General features: G+C 40.9%; 1 protein-coding gene across 4 annotated transcripts in view; it reads right to left on the bottom strand.

Annotated features, from left to right (window-relative positions):
• The window catches only part of ipo8 (importin 8), a gene marked incomplete at its 3' end in the record, with an annotated part of 34,366 nt that overhangs the window by 5,703 nt on the left and 4,518 nt on the right, over window positions 1–24,145 (bottom strand). Inside the window, exons 6-23 of one of the 4 annotated variants that reach the window (XM_083999162.1) lie at window positions 22,956–23,045; window positions 21,106–21,200; window positions 20,910–20,994; window positions 20,686–20,820; window positions 19,144–19,243; window positions 18,806–18,882; window positions 17,096–17,212; window positions 16,873–16,962; window positions 15,615–15,641; window positions 14,750–14,915; window positions 13,904–14,064; window positions 13,622–13,747; window positions 13,441–13,507; window positions 10,434–10,559; window positions 5,937–6,034; window positions 5,704–5,799; window positions 3,935–4,155; window positions 2,157–2,362 (exon numbers count right to left, since the gene is read on the bottom strand). In XM_083999162.1, the coding sequence (XP_083855288.1) occupies window positions 2,157–2,362; window positions 3,935–4,155; window positions 5,704–5,799; window positions 5,937–6,034; window positions 10,434–10,559; window positions 13,441–13,507; window positions 13,622–13,747; window positions 13,904–14,064; window positions 14,750–14,915; window positions 15,615–15,641; window positions 16,873–16,962; window positions 17,096–17,212; window positions 18,806–18,882; window positions 19,144–19,243; window positions 20,686–20,820; window positions 20,910–20,994; window positions 21,106–21,200; window positions 22,956–23,045 (2,083 nt within the window). Of the gene's footprint in view, window positions 1–2,156; window positions 2,363–3,934; window positions 4,156–5,703; window positions 5,800–5,936; window positions 6,035–10,433; window positions 10,560–13,431; window positions 13,508–13,621; window positions 13,748–13,903; window positions 14,065–14,749; window positions 14,916–15,614; window positions 15,642–16,872; window positions 16,963–17,095; window positions 17,213–18,805; window positions 18,883–19,143; window positions 19,244–20,685; window positions 20,821–20,909; window positions 20,995–21,105; window positions 21,201–22,955; window positions 23,046–24,145 lie in introns of all 4 variants that reach the window. The other 3 variants (XM_083999161.1, XM_083999163.1, XM_083999164.1) reach the window with 3 other exon arrangements.

The raw sequence follows: 24,145 nt of genomic DNA, 5'->3' as shown, positions 1-24,145 counted from the left end.
TTTTTAAAGGGACAACGAGGAGTTTTGGAAAAGCGAAGTGTTTTCACACTACATTTATGAGCCTCCGCGCACCGTGAAATTCTTTGACCGGCGCAAGACAGACTCATGTTTTCATTCATCAAGAATTAAAGTCAGAGGTTGGAAGACGATCACATACCGTCGTAGTTCCGACCATAAACGGCGATTCGGCGGCGTTATTCTCATGACTCGCCACGAAACCGAAAGTAAAGAAACGCTGGTCGGCTCGACCAGCATTTCCACCACCACTAATAATAACAAAATAACCATAGAGACAAAACCATATATTTATCGAAAATGGGCCAATTAACAACAGTGGGTAATGTAGATTCATCAACATTAACATGAGACTTTTTTATAACCAAATAGAAACTCCTTGTTGTCCCTTTAAGATGGAAAGAATGACTTTTGCCATAAGACAACAGCGGGGTCTGTTTTTGAAAAGATGGGAAAGATGTATTAGTTCGAACATCGTTTGTCCAATGCCGTGTCTTATATCATGTCTCATGTTATTTCCCCTGTTTTTCCTTTTTTAACCCTTTAGTATCTGTGTTTTTTTAGTATCACAAATGTGCACCCCAGCATTCCTGTTCTATGGGGTTTAGTTTTTAATTTTGTATTTTATAAATTTAATCTTTTGTATTGTTGATTGTTTTCTGTAATGTTTGTGGAGTCACGGATGTATTGCTGTGTGATTCAGTTGTAATTTACAGATGAATGGATGAGAATGGTGAATTTTTATGTGGATGAACATGTGAACCATGGAAAATCATAATAAAAAGAGAATTGGAAAAAAAAAAAAAAGGAAATGCAGATGTTTTGTCTACTGATGTTGGACAGTAGGTGTTGTGCTTGTGAATGACAGTACAGAGCAAAGTGATTATTTATGTTATTAATGGGGTTTGGTGAATCTGACTGACAACACTCAAGCAAACTTCACAGTAAGAAGGAAGTATGAAAGATTTAAGCCGGTGCATATTCTCAATTTTTCCAGGTCATAGTATTTCAAAGGAGGTTAAATCGAAAGCAACTGGACTTAGTTATTTGTCTAGGAATAGACTAAAGTAACTAACACTAAAGTAACTAACACTAAAGTCCAGTTGCTTTCGATTTAACCTCCTTTGAAATATGAAAGATTTAGTGTAGAAATATGATCATGTTCCTGCACGAGGTTACTGCCAAGAAACACATTCATCACTTTGGATTTAGGAGAAATCTGAGTCTTATATTATAAAATCCATCCTCTGCTGCTCCAGCTTTTCATCTAATAGTAGCCATTATACCTTCACTGATATAAAGGAGAGGACAAAGTATTAGAAATACCTCTTACCTACAGTCAGCTATGACAACTGAATGTATTATAGGTCTAGTTTAAGACATTTTTGCACTGGCTGTGTTAGTGAATCAACAGTAAAGATAATGATTTTATAACTGATTTAAAACAGTTGTTTCTCACATGTCCACATCAAAATCTATTTAAAATTTCAAGTGTGTGAGCTTGTGTTTTAGTGCATTACATTAAGAGCTCTCACTGTGAACTTAGTGATAAATACCCAACGGTCCCGACAGACCAAACAGTTACACAGGGAAATCATGTTGTACCACTGGATTCTCGCTGCAGAACATCGGCCTCTTGCCTTCTTCCCTCATGACTGAAAGCACATGTCAAACAGAGCGTGTTCCAGCTTTGACTGGAAGTCTAATCTTTTCTATTAAGAAAAACACCATTCTGAAGCTTTTAATGTGGTGAAATCAATGCATTTTAAATACCACAGTCCACAGGAGAAAGCCACAGCCGTCACCACAGAGCTAAGTTAATTTATCAGTCTTGCCTGCTGGTGGGGCTCAGACCGGGTAGACGAGGTTTCGGAGTCTAATTCTTTTCTGCTTGGCTGAAGCACAGCAGAGCCCACAGGGGTGAGAAAGGAAATGTGCTGCAGCTAATTTGAGCTGGGGGCTGAATCAAGATTCAAGCAGCGGAGGATCCCACGTTGGCAAAAATGGAGAATCTCATTTCATTATTGTCACGAACGCACTTTCTATCCTCATTCATCCTCCACCAGCGCTCTATACAAATATCCCCCTTTCAGCCTCATTCCCTCCTCTCTTCTATTCCCTTTTTCCTGATCTGTTCTCACCATTCTGGTCTTCATCCTGAGGCCCCGCGCGGGCCAGCAGGTCTGGCTTGTTGATGAGGCGGGAGGCGTAGAGGTGTTTGAGGCCCAGGAAAAGCAGCAGGATGGAGGGGACGATCTGGGCGGCGCTGCCCTCCAGCACGGCCGGTCGACTGGGCAGCTCCATCAGCACGCTCAGGCCGATGATGCACATCTTGCGGTCATGGAGGCTGAAGAGAGGGAGGAGGAAAAAGAGCCAAAATCTATTTTTAAAAAAAAATCTATTTGCACAAAATATAGAAATTGAAGCACTTTCAATCACACATATCAATTTATATCCAATTTCAAAAACCGTGAGGGGTTTAAAATTCACAAACTTTCAACGTTTTGCTGATCTGGTCAGACTGAGCCCCCTGATTGGTCTAAATCTACAGCAATGTCTAAGAAACATCAAGCGTGAAATAGCAGCCATAGGTCAGCCAGCAATTACAACTCAATTACAACCTATGGATCTACCTGCATGGACCTCAGAGGCCCTCATCGGTTTCCAATGACCCACCGTCCCTGACTTTTCCTTTGAATTTCCTCCCAAACTTTTCATCCGGTCCTTCCCCCTGGTGTCTGAACACTTGACAGAAAGTTCAGTAAATCTGACTAATTACACCAGCACAGCACAACAGGAGCAAGATGAGTAAGGCTGGTGACTAATTCAGCACAGTTAATAGACCTGTCTACTGCGACTGCAGCCTTACTGCAGCATGTACTTATTTTATTTGTTTATTTGTATGGAGATAAGTACATAGCATGAACCTGATTCGACTGTATGTGCCTGCAATGAATACTGACATTTAGAAACACAAGCATGATCTTTAAAGGGATAGTTCAACATTTTGGCAAAGTGGCCCATTGCCATAATCCCTATAGTTTTAGGAGTAGGTTCGTTACCTTTAATTGTCGCTGCAAGCTATTTTTAGAACGGTGGAGCAGAGCCGTGAGCTGCTCAGAGCTACGCTACGGAGGCTCATGGGATTTCTTGGTTTCCCTCATCAAACTCATCAAATACACAATCCAACAACTCCAAAACGCTCTGGTGGACAAGTTGTGACCTGCACGTTCACCACGCTATGAGATAATAGAATGGAACGTTATGAGACAGAGTTGTTTTCGAGGTAAATTCATGCGCATTGTTTTCAAGGCAAATGCAGAGACTGCTTGCCGAAAAACGGCCCCCAACACGAAAGCGCATCAGTTTGATGAGAGAAACCAAGAAATTCCATTAGCCTCTGTAGCGTAGCTCTGAGCAGCTCGCGGCTCTGCACCGCCGTTCTAAAAATACCAACAATTAAAGGTAACAAATCTACTCCTAAACTATAGGGATTATGGCAATGGGCCAATTTGCCAAAAATATTGAACTATCCCTTTAAAATTGATGGATATAAAACTGATCATCTATCAATTTCCTAAATATTATCCTTGTTCTTTTATTATCCAGTGTGTACACACTGTGCACCTCCCACTGGATAACTTTGATATTGAAGGAATCTCTGTCTGTCTTAGTTGATGTTTATTGATGATGGACATCAGAGATTATTACATCCCTGTGAGGATTAATTCAAACTCAGAATATGACAGATTATGAAGCTTTCAAAAGTATCAGAATTTCCTCGTCCAAAATACAACATAACTGCTGTTTTTAAAACCAGCTTGCACCTGCCCTGCAGCATTTGTCCCTCAGATCTCTCCCTCTGTGCATCACACCAACAACTGTAACCAGTTAGACACAACAGGCGCCTCCTCCTCACCCCAGGAAGAACTCCGTGTCATTCATCCACTGGTTGATGAAGTGAGCAGTGATGGGCTGTGGGTTGTGTGGGAAGTGCATGTTGTCCAGAGTGTGGAAGAGCAGGGCTGGGTTGTAGTAGAGAGCAGCGATGGCCACCTGCAGGCACATGGTTCTCAGCTCGCTGGACTTCACCCCCCTCATCAAACGCTCCAGCACGGCCTCCACGAACAGAGGGATGCACTGCAGCAGGGAAACACAGAGAGAAATCAGGCTCATCTCAGATCTGTTGGGTTTGAACACAGTGGCGACGTTAACACTCCTGTTCTGTATTTGTTTAGTTTGTTTTTTTTGTTTTTTAAGATTCACACTGCTCAGTTACAAGCAGCAAGTGAAAAACAGACACTTCTAACAATTATGAAATGTGTCAGTTTACAGATGTAACAATCTGATTCCAATTACTGCTGCTTTAGCCATGTTTCAAGAGTTTGTAATGACATGAAAACGACAAAATGAGAATGAGAGAAGCATCTTTCTCAGGTTAGTCTTTCCAAGGCTTATCAATATCAACTTGTATGGCAAATAAATTCATATTTTAAGTTAAAGGGACAACGTGGAGTTTTGGAAAAGCGAAGCGTTTTCACACTACATTTATAAGCCTCTGCGCACCATGAAATTCTTTGACCGGCGCAAGACAGACTCATGTTTTCATTCATCAAGAATTAAAGTCAGAGGTTCGAAGACGATCACATACCGTCGTAGTTCCGACCATAAACGGCGATTCGGCGGCGTTATTCTCATGACTCGCCACGAAACTGAAAGTAAAGAAACGCTGGTCGGCTCGCCCAGCATTTCCACCACCACTAATAATAACAAAATAACAATAGAGACAAAACGATATATTTATCGAAAATGGGCCCATTAACAAGTGTGGGTAACGTAGATTCATCCACATTAACGTGAGACTTTTTATAACCAAATAGAAACTCCTCCTTGTCCCTTTAAGTCTATTTTCTATTTTGTGAATAAATTATAGAATTATTTTGCATTAAATTTAAAATCCACCCAATAAATATTCATAGCTAGTAACTTCAATGGTAAATAAAAGACTGACACAACAGATAACATTAAATACTGAAATCACATTTGCATTTTGTAGAATTGGAAATTTTTAAAATAAGATAAGAAAACACAAACTTCTATTTCAAAGATAAAAATCAATGGAAATGGAAAATGGGTCCAATCCCATTTTTTGAAAACATTAAAACAAGCTGTTTGTCAACGACCAAAAGGTCTTGGAGAAGAAACAAAGATCAGACGCTTTTGCCATCTTCAAGAGAAAAACATACCGAGAGCTTCAGGATATTTTTTTACCACAATTGGGCAACTTGTAAATATTCTTTCATGTCAGCTGGTTGCATGTCTCCTGCTGTCTGGAGACGTGGATTCCGATGCACAAAGTTTGTCAGAACTTATTCACCAAATGTGTTTCCATTTCTCATTAGCACATTAACTCCTTGAAAAGCAACCACAGCTCAAAGTGTTGATTCTCACCACATCTGGCGCACGTACAAAACCCATCAATGTTTCACTTGTGCTATAACGAATAATAAACGTAGCAGCTTCCTTGCTACCGTCTGTGCTCGGGTGATGAGCTCCAATCAACGCATACGGAGCATGATGGCAGGTGTCGGTTGTGGGGAAACATTGGATATGTGTAAATGGGTGATAGGTGTTTTCAGGTGGAGTGTGTTGACTGAAAACAGACATGAACATCTGTCTGTGTCTCACCTGATCGATGCCTCTGCCTCTGCACTGCAGGATGATGACTTCCAATAGTTTGGCAGCGTGACACTCCGCGTCCTCACTTGCGTCTATTGTCAGCACCTACGGCAGAGCGCGAGGGTCAAAAAACATAGTCAAGGCTCAGCAGCAGCAGCAGCACTCGGGGAAAACTCTTTGAGTCTTTGTGCAGATTTGATGTAACTATAAGCAGCAGTGGGTGAAGATATTCACAGTCTGACCTTTTTGCACATGCTGTAGATGACCTCTAAGTGCTTTGGGTTGGACAAGAGCATGTCTGTGTCCACGGTAACGTAGTTGTGCAAAAGAGGCATCATATCTGTAACACAAACATGGAAACATTTACTGTACAGGTCCATGAACAGAACGTTTTATCTGTCAGGCTGCAGCAGATTATTATGGGCTATTATATTAAACTATTATGGATATTATGGAAACAACAAACTCCTACCAAAAAGGTGTCGTTGTGACAAAAGAAAACATTTTTTTGCACTTAAAGGGCTGTAAAAGTATGGAATGAGCTTCCTGAGGATGTAGTGCAGGCTCCGTCAGTGAACTCTTTGAAAAATAGACTTGATCATTTCTGGTCAAATAAGGATTTTTTATATAATTATAATAGTCCAGGCAATTTAGCTCATTTTGGACCCCAAAATAGAACTAATTGTCACAGAAGGTTTTTCACCATACATCATTTCTATGAGGTGTCTAGAACAACATACTAAAAGTCCTAAGAAATCCTAGTTGGGGAAATATGTTTAATTTGCATCATTATTTACTGTATAAAGTCTATGGTGCCGACAACAATACACCCCAATGGGGCTATTTTTTTCCTTTACTCCTATCACAATGAAACTTTACATGATGAAAGTATCCATGAAATGTAGCATTTTTTGTATTACAAGTTTCTTTGAAAATTAATTTGAATATGCAAATGAGCCTTAGACTAATCAAATATGCCCAAAATACACCCGGATAGGCTTATTTTTTTCCTTTACTCCTACCACAATGAAACTTTCCACAATGAAAGTAGACATTAAAAGTAATTTTTTTTGTATTACAAGTTTCTTGGAAAATGAATTTGAATATGCAAATGAGCAATACACTTAATGGAATATGCCCAAAATACACCCGAATAGGCTTATTTTCTTCCTTTACTCCTACCACAATCAAATTTATAAAACGTACTCACACAATAAAAGTATACATGAAAAGTAACATTTCTGTATTTCAAGTTTCTTGGAAAATTAATTTTAAATATGTAAATGAGCTCAACACTAATTGACTTATGGTCAAGAACAGGGGCGGAGTGGGGCACCAAAATCTACCGGGAAAATTCTGACCGCACCGGCCCACCATCGGCCCAACCCCCCCCCCCCCCCCCCCCCCACACACACACACACACACACACACCATTTACATATTTCTGTACCGCTCACCGCTCAAACAGAGCTATATGTCATTCCATATGGCAAAATATATGAGTGCCAGAAGCAAAAAAAAAAAAAATGTGGGTGAAACAACTTAATTGGGGGTCTGGGGGTCTTCCCCCAGAAATCTTTTTGTAAAGGCTACACCATTTCCCATATTCTGGTGCATTTTAACCAATACATCCATGTTTTTACACATTGTTACTTTTATCTAGCTAAAAATGTGAAAAGAGCTGCAATTAGTGCCTCCCAAGCAGATTTAGCCTACTTAACACTGCTGACCATAACATTACATCCAGTCATGTTTACTCCTTTATTTCCCCCTTCTCAACTACTCTACAAATGGATTTTACTGACAGCGCGCTGCAAACGCCACGGTTTCGTTTCGGGTCTTGTCCTACTCACCAACATGCTTCGGTGCCCATGGAGAAGACAGAGCAGCTGCTGCTGTGATGTGAGAGGTTCCGGCTCGTAACGGTACCGCGGTCCGCGTACCGCCGCCCCCTGGCCCACTTACAGTAAAGCACGGACTTTGTTGTCTTGTTAAATTAATATAACTTATAGATAACGCAACACACGGGCAGGACTGATCAGGTTTGCTGGGTAGCTTCCGTGAGTCGTTCTGTTTTTAGCCGCAGCCGCTAGTTTAATGATAACTTTCACAGTGACAGGCTGACGCATTTCCCATGAGGCTTTGCACCATTCTACATTACTTTAAGAACAAACAAACTAATTAAATTGCTGGTTATTTTATATTTTGTGGTCATGGAGGTTTTGTAACATTGAAGTAAAATAATTATATAAAGATAGGAGGCTAAACAAAAATCATTTAGTAGGCTGGATTGATGAGAGTCTGATTCACTATCGCAACCATGAGTGAGAGGTAGAGAGACATGAAGAGGTACAAATAATGGGTGGACTTTTAATGTGGCATAGGGGTAGAGCTTGGAGATTGTAGTGGGGTCTTGTGATTATAGTTACTTTTAACTCATGATCACCACACGGCCACGCAGAGTAGCTTGCGGGCCGGCTCCCTTGGGTTTATTGGCCGCCGGCCGACCGGGAAATCTCCCGGTCCTCCCGATGGCCACTCCGCCCCTGGTCAAGAAGCCATAAAGCCGCAAGCAGCAAAAACAGGGGCAGAATAACTTAGTTCTTAGTCCCGCTCATATGTTGTTGAACATAGTTCAGCATATTTAATATAACATCACACACAGTCGTTGAAATGACTTTGATGAAGTCTGACTTTCATCTGATGTTCTCTGCAAACTGGGAGGAAAGTCGTTAGGTAAGGCTTGTTCGCTAATAATAAAAAAAATAATTTAGAAAGCAACTGGAGACAAGACTGTGCAATTAATTCTTAAGGTCAATATAGGTCTTTTAAGTGTGGCAAGTGACATGTGTGTATGCATAAGTCAAGTGTGGCAAGTGACAGCACTATTTGGCCCCTGTTGCTGCTTGTGGCTTTATGGCTTCTTGACCATAAGTCAATTAGTGTTGAGCTCATTTACATATTTAAAATTAATTTTCCAAGAAACTTGAAATACAGAAATGTTACTTTTCATACATACTTTTATTGTGTGAAGTGTGATTGTGGTAGGAGTAAAGGAAGAAAATAAGCCTATTCGGGTGTATTTTGGGCATATTCCATTAGTGTATTGCTCATTTGCATATTCAAATTCATTTTCCAAGAAACTTGTAATACAAAAAAAGTTACTTTTAATGTCTATTTTCATTGTGTAAAGTTTCATTGTGGTAGGAGTAAAGGAAAAAAAGAAGCCTATTCGGGTGTATTTTGGGCATATTTGATTAGTGTAAGGCTCATTTGCATATTCAAATTCATTTTCAAAGAAACTTGTAATACAAAAAATGTTACATTTCATGGATACTTTCATTGTGTAAAGTTTCATTGTGATAGGAGTAAAGGGAAAAAATAACCCCATCGGGGTGTATTGTTGTCAGCACCATAGACTTTATACAGTAAATAATGATGCGAATTAAACATATTTCCCCAACTAGGATTTCTTAGGACTTTTAGTATGTTGTTCTAGACACCTCATAGAAATGATGTATGGTGAAAAACCTTCTGTGACAATTAGTCTGTCGTAAAACGCTATTTTGCCTGGACTATAAAGGATGATGAAATTGTAGCCTTGGTTTTTTATTTGTTTGTTTTTTTGTTAGTTGTTGTTGTTTTTCTTTGAGGTAATGTGTGAGATTATTTTTCGGAGTATTCTGATAAGCAGTATGCACTTAAAGGGATACGCCATCATTTTCTTTTTTTTCGTGTCTTGCCTCACTCCCGAGTCCATGACCAGCAGATAGACACCATCCTTTCGACTGTGTGTGCAGTAACAAGGGAGATAGAGCCGTATCGCCCGTAATTAACTTAGCTCAAACGCTGGAAGTGTATAGGTAGTGTTAGCCTGCCTCCACCAAGTCATCAGAGAAATTCTTCAGCAACTCTCAACGGAAACCGGCGGGCCGATCTTCGTCTCAGAGCTGACAAAACTCTCCGGTAAGGCATCTTGAGCGGTCAAATGCCGGTAACGGGACGAGATCGGTCAAAACGGAGGGTTCAAGCAAAGACGCTTTATTTTGGTTCAAGCTAGCTACATCGAGGGTAGGTTAGCTTCCTATTTCAAAGTAAAAGCACAAATTCTATCGTCATAGTTTTCTGTATGTAAAGGGCAACGGGTGTTTTATTTTGTGAAAGTAACCGGAAGTGCGTTGGTCACAACGGCTAGCTTGAGTAGCGCCGAATTCGTCCAAACAAAATAGTAAACAGCTGGTATTTAGACAAATTAACAACACACTGCTGATCTAAACGGCTACTTTCTCGCCTAAAACTGTCGATAAAGTGATATATATACAGAGTTTAGAGCTAAAATGAAATCAGCTTCTGACTGCTGGTTTCGGCTCGGGTAGGAGGCAGGCTAACACTACCTATACACTTACAGCATTTGAGCTAAGCTAATTACGGGCGATACGGCTCTATCTCCCTTGTTACTGCACGCACAGTCGAAAGGATGGTGTCTATCTGCTTGTCATGGACTCAGGAGTGAGGCAAGACACGAAAAAAAATGTTGCCGTATCCCTTTAAGTGATATTATGTATGGGTTATTGAAGTTTCTAATGGTATATCTGTGTTTATTTTCTGTATGTTGTCATTATTTTGAGCCTGTATCCTGTATCAGATGCATTTCCATTTAAATTTCATTAAACGTCATTAAAACACAGCAGGTTACTATTTTAGGAATCACTTTTGCCAGAGCCTGGTGTGTGAGGTACCTGTGAAGTAGTCGAAGCAGTCGTGTTGGAAGACTTCGTACAGGACGCCCAGCAGCTGCCACATCTGGGGGGAGATGGTCTGACAGGTGAGGCCGAACGCCAGCGACAGGATCTCCTCGTAAAATTCTGCCGAAAGCGACGAGAAAAGGATCGTTAACATGTCGACACGTTCTCCAGAGAGATTTCCAAGTGAGAAATGTTGAAGTGGACTGAATTGTAACAGTTACTGAGATGACTAATTAACTCATCCGACTTTTCCCGACTCCAATCCCTATCACTTTCCTCCTCCCCAAAAATAAGGTGTTATAATATCATCACTGTGTGAACAGGTTGGGACCATTTATTCAGTTAAAACAAATAAAGAAGGCTCTTTTTGTGAGACTGACTAATCTAATAGAATAATAGCAGCTATCCAGGCTAATAAATAAGGCATTATTACACAGATGGAGTTGCTATGGTGGATAACATCCAGTCTTCTACCATGACAGACTGTCATAAACCACACTCTGTTCCAACTGATGGTGTTATTGCACCACGTTGTTTACTGACTGCTATAAAAAACAATTAACAGAAGCGTAGAAGAGAAAATATAATATGAGACCACAAGAATACTGTAGAGTCTTTTGGCTTTTTTGTATTATTTCATTATAGTTGGATCGTATAAATGTGTGAAAATATAGGTTTTCATTGTCCACCCAGCACTGTGTCGGCACAGGAGAAACAAACAGTGTGTAGTTGTAGTTGTAGAGGAGCTTGAACGCCCCCAAGGAAGCTTTTCAGTGTGATTATGGAAACTTCACTGATGTGTTCAGCGCCTCCCCCCCCTCTCCTTAGGGGTTCCTGTAATAAAGCTGCGCTGCGTGCATGTGTGTGCGTGTGTGGGGAGTGTGTTCTAGATTTCCTGAAGAAAAATGATCTTGCCCTCTCCGTGTTTCATTTTGTTTATTATGACCCTCTCCCGCTGCTTTATCAGCCGCTGCCTGAGCGCGGCTTTCCATCCTGGCAGCAGGAGGTTATCAGTTAATCCACTCATTACCAGAGGAGGAAGGAGCCAATCCTCCAGGCAAACCGCTCCAGCTACTAGGATTACACATACACACACACACACACACACACACACACACAAGCACCTGCACATTCATATGCATCCACACGCAAACATGGTTGATATAAATATAGAATAGCCAGACACACACACGCACACATGCACGCACAAGCAATCCTCAAACAGCCCTTGAAGGTGTGTTGAAGTGAGAACAAGCCAGAAATGTCTTCACTCCCAACTCACAGAGACTGCTGCACACACACACAACACACACACACACACACATCTGTGTTTTCTTTACTTGAGGCGAGAGTATTAAGTTAAACAAACCCTGACCTTCACCACTACACGCAAAACCCCAAACACTCACCCTGAACTTTACCTCAACCGAACCTTAAAGGACCAGCTCACCATTCTTCAAGTCGGTCTTAAAGGGATAGTTCAACATTTTGGCAAATTGGACCATTGGACCATAATCCCTATATTCTTAGGAGTAGGTTCATTACCTTTAATTGTCGGTGCAAGCTATTTTTAGAACGGCGGAGCAGAGCCGCAAGCTACGCCTCTGAGGCTCATGGGATTTCTTGGTTTCCCTCATTAAATACACAATCCAACAACTCCAAAATGCTCTGGTGGACAAGTTGTGACCTGCACATTCACCACGCTATGAGATAATAACTGAATGTTACGAGACAGAGTTGTTTTAGAGGCAAATACAGAGACTGCTTGCCGAAAAACTGCCCCCAAACGCTCATCAGCGGTTTTGCAGGAATTTACCTCGAAAACAACTCTGTCTCATAACGTTCTGTTATTATCTCATAGCGTGGTGAATGTGCAGGTCACAACTTGTCCACCAGAGCGTTTTGGAGTTGTTGGATTGTGTATTTGATGAGTTTGATGAGGGAAACAAAGAAATCCCATGAGCCTCCGTAGTGTAGCTCTGAACAGCTCACGGCTCTGCTCCGCCGTTCTAAAAATAGCTTGCACCGACAATTAAAGGTAATGAACTTAGTCCTAAACCTATAGGGATTATGGCAATGGCCAATTTGCCAAAATGTTGAACTATGTTATACTTGCCAATAAGGGGCAATTTCTTAGAGAAAAGTAAGTGTAACTGATGGAGAACATCCGTTCATCATCAGTACACAAAGATAAGCATGACTCAGCACTCAGCAGTATCAAAATATCAAAAAATACACTATTAAAGGCTGTAAATCATTCAGTGTGCTCTAATCCTTTTTGTCCTCTGCAGGTTGTTCTATTTATTCCTGGACTGGAGAATGAGTTCCATCAGGAAGTGCTTATCTCAATATGCCTGATTCCTAAATATTCACTCAGAAACATGCAGCAACGCACATTTTATTTTAGCAACTCTGTAAAATTAGAGCCTATACATGACTCATAATTTGTAATAATAAATGTTTGCACTGACTATTCTGTTCAAATCACATATTGGATATAAAAAGCATGAAATAATACAGAAGCACATCAGGTTACATGCAACCTTTACTAACAATGCTTTGGGCTGCTGCTCTGCTCTGCTCCGCTCTCAGCATCAGTCCCTGGAGAGTCTCCGCTCTCCAGCAGTAACCACATTAATATCTACAAATCTGAAAATTGTAGGAAACCTTTGGCTAACACCACAGACTCGCTAACAATTATTGAATCAGATTGGTTAGAGCGAAATTGGCTTTTATAAACGCACACAAACTCTTTGGAGGAAAAGGGAACATGAATAAAAACGTTGTGTGTTGAGCCTGAGGGGCCGTGGCAGCGCGTCAAGGAGCAGAGGGATTCATGAAGCAAACTTGTGATTAAATAATTAGAGGCTCAACATTTTCAAGATGGAGTGAAAGCAGCAAGATGTTTAGACCTAAGGAGTCTCAGTGTGTGTGTATGTGTAGATGAGTGTGTTCATGTAAAAAAAACAGGAGAAGGCCAGCGCACACACACCTGCCATACCTATGATGGGCTTCTGCAAGACCAGGCCGATCACCTGCAAACAGATCCCCTCCAACTGCTGGGTGATCTGAAAGATGACAACAATATGAGTTTCAAATGTGTAATTACAGACCTATATGTGTGTGTGTGCGCATGTACATGTGTGTCTGTGTGTGTGTGTGTGTGTGTGTGTGTGTGAGACCTCCTTGTGGTCCTCCATGACGGTGAGGATGGTGTCGATGGTGCTGAGGATGCCGAGGGCCATGACGGTCTTGTCTTCGTTCTCCTCGTACTCCTCGCTCTGTAGGACTCTGGTGAAGATCTCCGCCTGCCAAACACACACACACACACACACACACACACACACACACACACACACACACACACAGATTGGACACACTTCCCAACATAACATCATCCAAAACACAGAGGTAGATCCAGCTACAGATTCAGAATTGTGTGTGTGTGTGTGTCAAGCTCCTACCAGGTTCTGCGTCATGTCCACGGCGATGGCCGCCACCTCCTGGTTGTACTCGCAGATCATCTTCTGAATGACGTTGGTCAAGTCGTCGTTCTCCGTCTCCTTCACCACGTGCAGCAGCTCCTGCATGACCGGCCGGATGTACGGCCGGATGTACAGCTTGGCTGCACAAACAACAACACAGAGCGCAAGTGTCAGATTTACACATCTAGAAAAGCTAATGCTGATTAATCCCCATCTATGGTACCCCATGACCCCACTCAACTCTTCCAACCTTTGAAGAGTTTTATAAAATATTCTGTTTTTCCGTTTTCAAAATCTAAAAATTAATTTCCCAAATTCAGTAAGTCAACTGGTTTTGCTCGTTTCAAAACAAAATAAGAAAAATGAGTCTGTATTTCTGACAAAAACCAAAAAACTGAAAAACCGAAAAACAAAAAAACATAGTTTTTCTGTTTATGAATTAAAAATGGGAAAATGAAAATATTTCAAATTTGGTTTCTGCGAATTACTTTTTCTCATTTATGCAAAGTTAATCAGCTTGCTTTCTTCTCCAGGATGACGACGCAGGCTGACCGAGGCATTCTTTTCTCTACATCCTTTAAATTTTGTTTTGAAACTGAAAAACGAACAAAGGGAATCTTTTTTCTGGGTTGAAGAAGAAAAGGTGACCAAGAATTTACAACTGAGCCTGTATAAAGTCAATCAGACTCTGTGATCCAAATGTCCAATCTGTCTAAAATACCAGAGAGAATCCTAATAGTCATGGTTTTTGCTTCTTTTTCAAATTGGTCAAATCGGAATCAGCAGATTGAAGTCTCTGGTACAACATGGACTCGGCCCACAGACCTTGTTCCTGGTTGCTGACCAGCGTCTGCAGAGCGATGGCCGCCTCCACCTTGACGGGCATCTCTTTGTCGTCGATCAGGTCCTGTTTGACCAGCTCCACGGCGTTCCTCAGCACCAGCTCGTCGTGGAAACGCAGCGGGCTGAAGCAGTGGAGCACCCAGCACGACTGCAAGGACACAGCAGAGAGCGGCGCGTGAATACGAGCCAGCCGGACACATCTCCATCCATCTATCCATTAGGGCTGGGCCAAAAAAATCGATTTTTATATTAATTGCGATTACTTTTCTGGCGATTTTTGTTTGATTTTTTTTTTTTTTTTTTAATTAAAAAAAAAAAATTAAATTATTATTTTTTTTTTTGGGGACGACCAATCTTTATTGTACGGTCATGTATTCAGTGCCATTACACTCTATAAAGTCAAACCGGCCTGTTGTGTTCGTTTGTTCACAGATATCTATGTGAACAAACGAACACAACAGACAAACTGATGTGATGTGTGTATTGTTTTTTGTAAATTTGACTTATGATGTATTATCAAGTGTTTGGTTCAACCTGCTCTTGTTTAAGGAAAGAAAATCACAATAATTGAAATATAAAATCGCAATACTTGGTAAAATCGAATCGCAATACTTGTTTAATCAGAATCGCATTTTAAATCGAATCGGGACCCAAAAATCGTTAGAGAATCGAATCGGCACAAAAGCACATCGGCCCAGCCCTACTATCCATCTATCCATCCATCCATCCATCCATCTATCCATCCTATTCCTAGAAACCACCACCGCCACAACTGTCCACTGCTGCTGCACCAGATGTGTCAGTGTGGATTACAAGCTGAAGGTGCTGAAGGGACTGAAACACTTACATTGACTGAATGAAGAACCCAACAGGACTACAGGAAGGAGAGACAATTCAAGTATCAACACACTAAAGAGACATGGTGAAGTAAAGCAGAAATGAGCCACTCTTTCCAAGGTGGACAACAGGTTGGAGTATTTACTGTTCTGTGGTGATCAGAGTTCATGTGTTTTTATTCGGCAGCACCATGGCGCCATCTGCTGACAATACTGAAGCAGTAGCTATACATGGAAATGACCTGGGTGAGCATCACAACCCTTTCTTCTTCATGCAGTGAGTATTTTTGCTAACAGTTTTTAACAGATTTTAATACCTTTCCAAGACCAAACATCATGAAAAAGGGAAATCAGCTTCCACTGAACACTAAAATAAAATAATGTTTTCAGTATCAGTGAAATAACAACTAGTAGATTGCAATAAACCAGCAGTGGTTGAAATATTCATACTATGTAATTGTAAGTAACTGTAATATAATATTCCTCTTGCCATATGATTTTCAGACACCCCTAAGGTGGACTGTACCATATCTGAACCTCCATCAGGTTTAGACTGTTGACAGCTGCCTGAGGTGGCTCATGTCACTTCCATCAAGCAGATTGATAGGGAGGGACTACAGTCTATAGCAGTCTAGTAATTGATAAAAATACTGATACAAATATATATTCTACCGATAATTATTATTCTTTTAAAAATTATGATTAAAAAAAATACCAAAAACAATCTTAAACAACTGTATTCTATACTTTCACTTTCTTGAATATAAGAATCTATATAAACTATATCTCCTATAGGGAGAGACCTATAAGCAGGTACAGTAGTTTCCTGGTTTGGTCAGTGTGTTGTGCCTTGGTTAGGGTAATTGCGTGTGTCTGCCCCCCCAGGTTAAAAAAAAAAAAAGAGAAAAAAAAGAAGAAGTTGCTGGGTAATTTGAACACTGATCACCATTATCTTAAAGTGGAAGAGTGAGAGGAAGAAAAGCTCTGACTCGCTTGGGGAGAAGTCGTTTGGCATCAACACTTGGTTTGCATGTATAAATGTCTAGACCCCAGATATAAGACGATCCCGTCTTTTCAGACTTTATCGAGGGAAAAAATACCGTCTTATACTCGGGTCAATACGGTATTTTAAATAACAGTACAGAGACCATCGTCAGCCAGTTCTTGTGATGTAAATACATTGTTGGGTTTAAGGCTTTTCCAGAGCCAGTGACAGACTCTGCAACAGAGCGAACAAACTGTGTGGAGCAGAGTGGAGGGTTCACTCACCCTGGCTCTCAGGTAACCCATCGGAGAGTTGAGCAAAGGAAAGACGTAGTTTTGCAGCATCAGCTCCATCTGCTCCCTGTACATTCGCTTCTGTAGAGTCACACACAGCACAGAGGTGATTTAAAACACATAGAAAGCAGTGAAAGGACTCGATGTAACGGTCAGTATCAGACACACACAGGTGTACCGTGTCTGTAGATGCTGTGTGTGTGTGTGTGTGTACCTTCAGTAAAAGCTCAGCCAGGGCACCGATGCAGTGCAGTGCTCCGTCCTTCCTGCGGGGGTCAGCAGAGGGGTCCATCAGGATCTGGTGGCAGAACTCCATCATCTGAGGAAGAACCTGCCAGGAGAAACAGGGATTACGGCCCAATTCCAGTCCGACCTCTAAACGGACTCACTGGCTGAGAGGCGCGTTCATGGGAAGTCCCTGAGTGTGTGAGGGCTGTTCCACTGTCAGATCATCAAGTCAGTGAGTCAGTGAATGAGCCCTTACTGCCCCCTTACCGTCAGTCAGTACCGATGCTGACTTTGGGTAAGCAAATTACCCACAGTTCATAGCGTTGTGAAGTCAAACACATGAGATGCCGTCGGAACGCGAGTGTTAAAAAAAGAAAGAAAAAGTAAGTAGTCGGAGAGAGCTCCGCCGGTCTCTTTATTGTTAATGGACAGGAGCAACAAAAAACAAAAGAAAGAAAAGAAGAAGTTTACTGTCAGTATTAATGATCAGATCTGATCCAGGAACATTTTGTTTTGAGTCCGTCCCCCTCACGCATCTTGTGCGTGTTGAAAGTACAGTAAATTATCGGTCCAAGACCGGAGTCAACAAGATTTTGTTGTCAAGGTAACATGTCGTGAGAGTGGGTCATGTTTACAGCATCTGGACCCTCACACACTCTCACACTCTGTCACTTAGAGCTGACGTCACTTCAGTCAGTGAGGGTTCAGGGCTTGAGTCTTCGGGGGGCGGATTGGAATTGGGACCTCATGTGGAAAAGGCTGATGCATAAAGCAGAAAGCCCGTCACTGTCATCATGTTACAGTATGTTTTTTGATTTTGACAATTCAAGCTCTAAGTCACCAGACTCTGCCTCCTGATCCACATCACTGAAGCCCACTCCAGGAAATTATAATGTATATAAAGTCCAACATTCAGTCCATCTTAGGTCTGTGTTGGTCTCATTTGGTCTGGTACAACTGTTTCATCTTCAAACTTATTTTGCACAAGCTACATAATTGGTTGGTAGACTTCCTTTTATTATTACTGTTTCTAATTTTCCTCTGACCTTCTCATCTGATTTTTATCTTATCTGTATAGTTTTACTTTGTAATCTTGAGTTTCCTAATCAGTTTTTATGTATTTACTTTATTAATGTCTGCACATGTTATGTTTTTGGTCTATGACTTTCCCTTCTATGGTGCTCACTTCTATTGTTAAGCACACTGAGCCTGTGCTACATAAATAAATGCTGACTTGACCTGACAGTTCACTCCTGAGTGAAATCTCTGTTCTTTGACTCCAACTGCTCCACCGGCTAGTCTCCATTATAAATCATTAACAGTGGGTTTAGCAGAGCTTCCAACTGGAAACAGAGGTTAATGGTGATACGTATAATCTAGAAAACCAAAACAATGAGCAAAAAAGGGCTAAAAAGCTCAGCTTCATACCACCAAACACTTTTAACATTACACATATGATCTATTGTTAGTGAAAGACATGATTAGTAACAACAATAAATAAGATGAACCATTAAATGGAGGGGACATTTGGCATAAAAAGCACAGAGGTAGAAAATAGAAAGGATTTAAACACATAAACCCACCAGCAGCGAGTTCAGGCCAGTATAGTGAAGCCAAGTGTGTGTCATAAAATAATATAGTGTAGGTAGCTACTATGTCTAAGTGCTGCACTTGAGTAATGCACTTGGCTCCTCACCTCCTTCCTTTTGCGAGCAGCTTTACACAGCAGGCTCTGAGCAGCGGTGGCCGGGAGGGCGTGGTCGTCATAGAGATCTGCCACAGACACACAAACACATACACTTGCTCACACAAAGAATGGGGTCACACAACATGTTCCAAAACATGGAGGACATCCTTCCTCCAGCACCAAATACAATGGCAGTAACACAACTGAAGGGTCATGAGTGTAGATCAACACACAGGCCCAGACTTTCTCCTATTGCACATTACTGTCTCCGTGGTTACTGAGATGAACTAAAGTGGTGGTCACAAGACGCTACAAAGTGGTATATACAGTAGGTGTTTGATACTCACTGAACTTCATGCGGATGTACTCATAGGGATCTTCCTGCCACAGCTTCTCATCTTCGTCTTTGTAACACATGAGGGGGAAGATGACTTCTTGGCACATGGTCTGTAAGAGAGAGAGATCCTCACAACCTCAGGAGGAGAACGACAGCGGCTTTAAATCAGACAGTCAGAGCCCTGCTGGACAGAGGCAGTGGTAGTGGCTGTGGTATTAAACAACTATCATTTCATTAGGTTAGGACATTGGCTCAGTGGTTGAATCTTGTGTGTGTGTGTGTGTGTGTGTGTGTGTGTGTGTGTGTGTGTGTGTGTGTGTGTGTGTGTGTGTGTGTGTGTGTGTGTGTGTGTGTGTTAGCCATGTGACAGACTGGTGGTGGTAGATTTTGTATTTTTGTTTTCTGAGCCACAACAGCTCTCCCTCTTCTCCTTCAATGAGCCCAAACTTGATGAAAACTGATGGAAAAATACTGAGTGTTCATACCGGTATAACCCTGCTGATTATACAGTATGTCCTGTTTTCTATGAGAGTCTCAGTCCAGTTTTAATTTGCAAAGCGGCCTTGAAAACAGTGGAATGTACACAGGCTGCTGTGGAGTTAGAGAGGCAGAGTTCATACTGAAAACATCTTCCAACAGAGATGTGTGCACTGCTTGAATAATATACACATGTTTTGTTCTTTCTCAATTTCTGAAATAAGCTGATGACAGCTGTTAATGTGAGAAGGGTAGGCAAAATAAACTGAACCTTCAGCCTACACATTTTCAGTCGAGGTATATTTGTTCTGGATTTTTATACTTTAGAGGGAAAAAAAAAACATTGTTTCTTGTTTATTTATGTTTAAATCATATTCTGTTTATCTATGCGTGTATTTAATTCTGCAAATTGAAAAAAAAAACATGAAATAAACTCACTAAACTAAACTAAACTAAACTCGACTAAACTAGAATAAATTAAACTAAACTAAACTAAACTAGACTAGACTAGACTAGACTAAATTAAACTAAACTAAACTAAACTAGACTAAATTAAACTAAACTAAACTAAACTAGACTAAATTAAACTAAACTAAACTAAACTAGACTAGACTAGACTAGACTAAATTAAACTAAACTAAACTAAACTAGACTAAATTAAACTAAACTAAACTAAACTAGACTAGATTAAACTAGACTAAACTAAACTAGACTAGACTAAATTAAACTAAACTGGACTAGACATTGAATTCAAGATGCTCATTGTGAGCCTGGTGATTCTTCTTCACCCACAAAAACCTCCATTTTAACTCTGGCAGCTGAGCTCCTATGTTGCTGCACACTCACACTCCCCTCAGTTGATTTTAGCACAGTTCCAGGAACTACAGGACAAGAGGAACAGAAATCCAATTTCAACTTCCTGTTTGTGTTTCCACCACAAAAGAACAGCAGCGAGGATGCCGAAGATTAGAACCCTATCTAACCTCAGCTCTTTTCAATTAAAGATAGTCAATCAAATGCAAAATGATCTTTTTGATGTATTTATCTCTTCATCAGTCTCCTGTGTCCGTCCTACCTGCATGTGTGGTTTCATCTGCTTCCAGGTCAGCGAGTGTGACAGGCCTTGGTTGAGGTAGCTGAGGCACTGCTGCAGGACCCGAGGAGTAACGTAGTGCTTCTGTCGGTGCTGGTCCACCACCTTCAGCAGGACCTGGGGGTCCGACAGAGGAAGAGTCTCAGCAACGGATAAACACAAAGCCTAGAAAGCAGCATTCTGACGTCTCAGTGATGCGTGCTGACCTGCTGTATGCCCACTGCATATGTCTTCAGGAAGAAGTCAGCAAACTCAAAGTACTCCTTCGTCACATTGCCAGGACTTCCGTAGCTGGAATTCAGAGCAGAGGTGTGTGTGAGCAGCTGGGAATGTCCCTCAGAGAGCGAGAAGACGTGTTGTTTGTTTTTTTTCCTGGTGATGTGAGAGCGACTCTGAACTCACCGCTCAAACAGCCTGATGATGATGCGCAGCGACCACTTCTTACACTTCCACCACGCCAGCTCAGGACGGTCGTCCTCATCCACCTCCAGCGTCTCCTAACAAACACACACTGGGTGGTCAGTTCTAAGAGCTTGTGGAACAGGTGAAGGAACAAAACAACTTTAAACACAGGTTAATGGTAATGGTTTAAATCCTATTTTATAGCAGTTAATAAATAATGTGAATATTTATTTTAATTTCTTTTAGGGCTTTTGATAACAAAATGCATTACTGTGAAAACTTGCAGATGTCCAGGAAAACAAGTGAAGATCAAACAGCAGTGGATCAGAGACAGTCCACCATTCATATAAAGTGCTATAATATTAAAGGGATAGTTCACCCTAGAATGATATTTCGCTCATTATCTACTCACCCTCATGTTGACTAAGGGCTGGAAGAATTATCAGAGTCCACCGTCCCTTCTCTTAGTTACAGGGGGTCTCGGCGTAGCAGTGCATTTCAATGCAACGGTTGCAAAGGGACACCGGAGCTCTTCGTAAAAAAACACACACAAAAAAACATCCAAATACCTCCATGATGCTCGTATGTAATGTCCGTCTTGTGCTGAAGCCCCAAATTGCGTAATTGTCCCGAAAAAAATTAAATAAGTCTATATTTTAAGCTTGTTTGTAGCGGAAGCTTCTCGAAGCTCCTCTTCCTGGTCCGTCCAAATCTCGCGTGATTTGCGCCGGCGTCAGTGCGGTTACTGCGAATCACACGAGATTTGGACGGACCAGGAAGAGGAGCTTCGAGAAGCTTCCGCTACAAACAAGCTTAAAATATAGACTTATTTAATTTTTTTCGGGACAATTACGCAATTTGGGGCTTCAGCACAAGACGGATATTACATACGAGCATCATGGAGGTATTTGGATGTTTTTTTGTGTGTGTTTTTTTACGAAGAGCTCCGGTGTCCCTTTGCAACCGTTGCATTGAAATGCACTGCTACGCCGAGACCCCCTGTAACTAAGAGAAGGGACGGTGGACTCTGATAATTCTTCCAGCCCTTAGTCAACATGAGGGTGAGTAGATAATGAGCGAAATATCATTCTAGGGTGAACTATCCCTTTAACAAGAACGCAAAAAAACCCCAAAAAGGAACAGGTGCCATAAAATCCTAAAAGTCCAAGCTAATCCGATAATATCTAAAGTTGCAGTTAAATGAGATAAAAAATAATTTAAAGGGGATGAAAAAGAGATAAGAAGAGATAAGAAGACTTGGAACAAGTGATGACATAAAAGGTTAAGCTGTAAGAACAGATAAGAGCAGCTGAATAAGACTGGAAGATAAGATAAAAAAAAGTGATAAGAGGAAATAAAACAATAGGGAAAAATAAAACATTCATAGGATATGAAAGTGAAAATCATAAAAAGGAACAAAACAATGCAGAGAGATTTAGAAAAGTTGGAGAACTAAACAAACAGTACATGATAGAAATTAGAAAATGACATCACAATGAAGCAAGTATGTAGAGTAGAAGTCAAAGCTGGGCGACCCTGATAGGAAAAGCTTGGTTGTTGACATTTTCTATAGTTTTATTGATGTTAAAATGTCAGTCTCCAAGCTGCTTTTCCTTTCTGCTCAACATTCAAATTTTATTAGATATTTTCAGCGCTTGAATGATGGCCTGATCTTACATTCCCATTCGAAGCACATTCATGTATGGTTAATGTTATATTTTAATAGGTAAAATCTAATAAAAAAATAATTCATTGACTCAGCTTTAAGAAAAAAACAACAAAAAACACATTGACTATTTGTTGTAAAATTTGCAGTAGTTAATTGGTGTGTGTGTGTGTGTGTTTCTTACAGCAGGGACGTCTCGGTCCATTATGACCCGGAGGATTTCCATCCACTGAGTCATGACTGTGTTGTTGATCAGCTGAAGAGGCAGCGAGTACTGCAGGTCGTACAGAGGTTAATGCTGTTACCATCATCATCATCATCATCATCGTCATCATTACAGTGACATTGACACACAACAGCCCACAGTCCTCACACTTAGATCCCATCACAGACAAAGAGACAGATCAGCTGGAAGTCGTCTCATCCAGGTCTCACTAATCAAATGAAGGAACAATGATTCCACAGATCAGTCTCTTTTTCTACATCTTCCCAGAAACAAAAAGGTACGGATAGATATTTATGGGATATGTCACAGGCAGCAGAGGAAAAAGGCTCTGAGACAAAGGTGGATGGTGCCTATTGGATCTATCATAAATAACTGGATAGATATAACTATGGAGATTTATGGGATGGTTAAGGTTAAACCTGATAGATATTTTTATGACACTGCAGTGCACCTGACCTGATTTTGTTAAAATGATGAATCTTTTTTTTTTCTTCATTAAATGCATGGATGCATGTGAATGTACAAGCACACATGTATACATACATACAGTACACAGTGAATTATCTTAAGTCACTCTGTTAAAGGGATAGTTCAACATTTTGGCAAATTGGCCCATTGCCATAGTCTTACGAATAGGTTCATTACCTTTAATTGTTGTGCAAGCTATTTTTAGAACGGCGGAGCAGAGCCGTGAGCTGCTCAGAGCTACACTACGGAGGCTCATGGGATATCTTGGTTTCCCACATCAAACTCATCAAACACACAATCCAACAACTCCACAACACTCTGGTGGACAAGTTGTGACCTGCACATTCACCACGCTATGAGATAATAACACAACGTTAGACAGAGTTGTTTTAGAGGGAAATACAGAGACTGCATGAATTTACCTCGAAAACAACTCCATCTCGTAACGTTTCGTTATTATCTCATAGCGTGGTGAATGTGCAGACAAGACTATAGGGTATATGGCAATGGGCCAATTTGCAAAAATGTTGAAGTATTCCTTTAACATGAATGCAGTCTTTCTCTCTCTGGATGTGCAAAATTATGGAAATAATTAAAAAAACACAGCACAGTTGTGTTCAGTTCTTTACAACTCAAATACCATCTGTGGTTGAGTCATTAGATTATTAATGCCCATTTAA

This window comes from Trachurus trachurus, assembly GCF_905171665.1.
Source record: "Trachurus trachurus genome assembly, chromosome: 23".
Lineage (NCBI taxonomy): Eukaryota > Metazoa > Chordata > Actinopteri > Carangiformes > Carangidae > Trachurus > Trachurus trachurus.
This window is presented reverse-complemented; position numbering and strand designations above follow the sequence as displayed.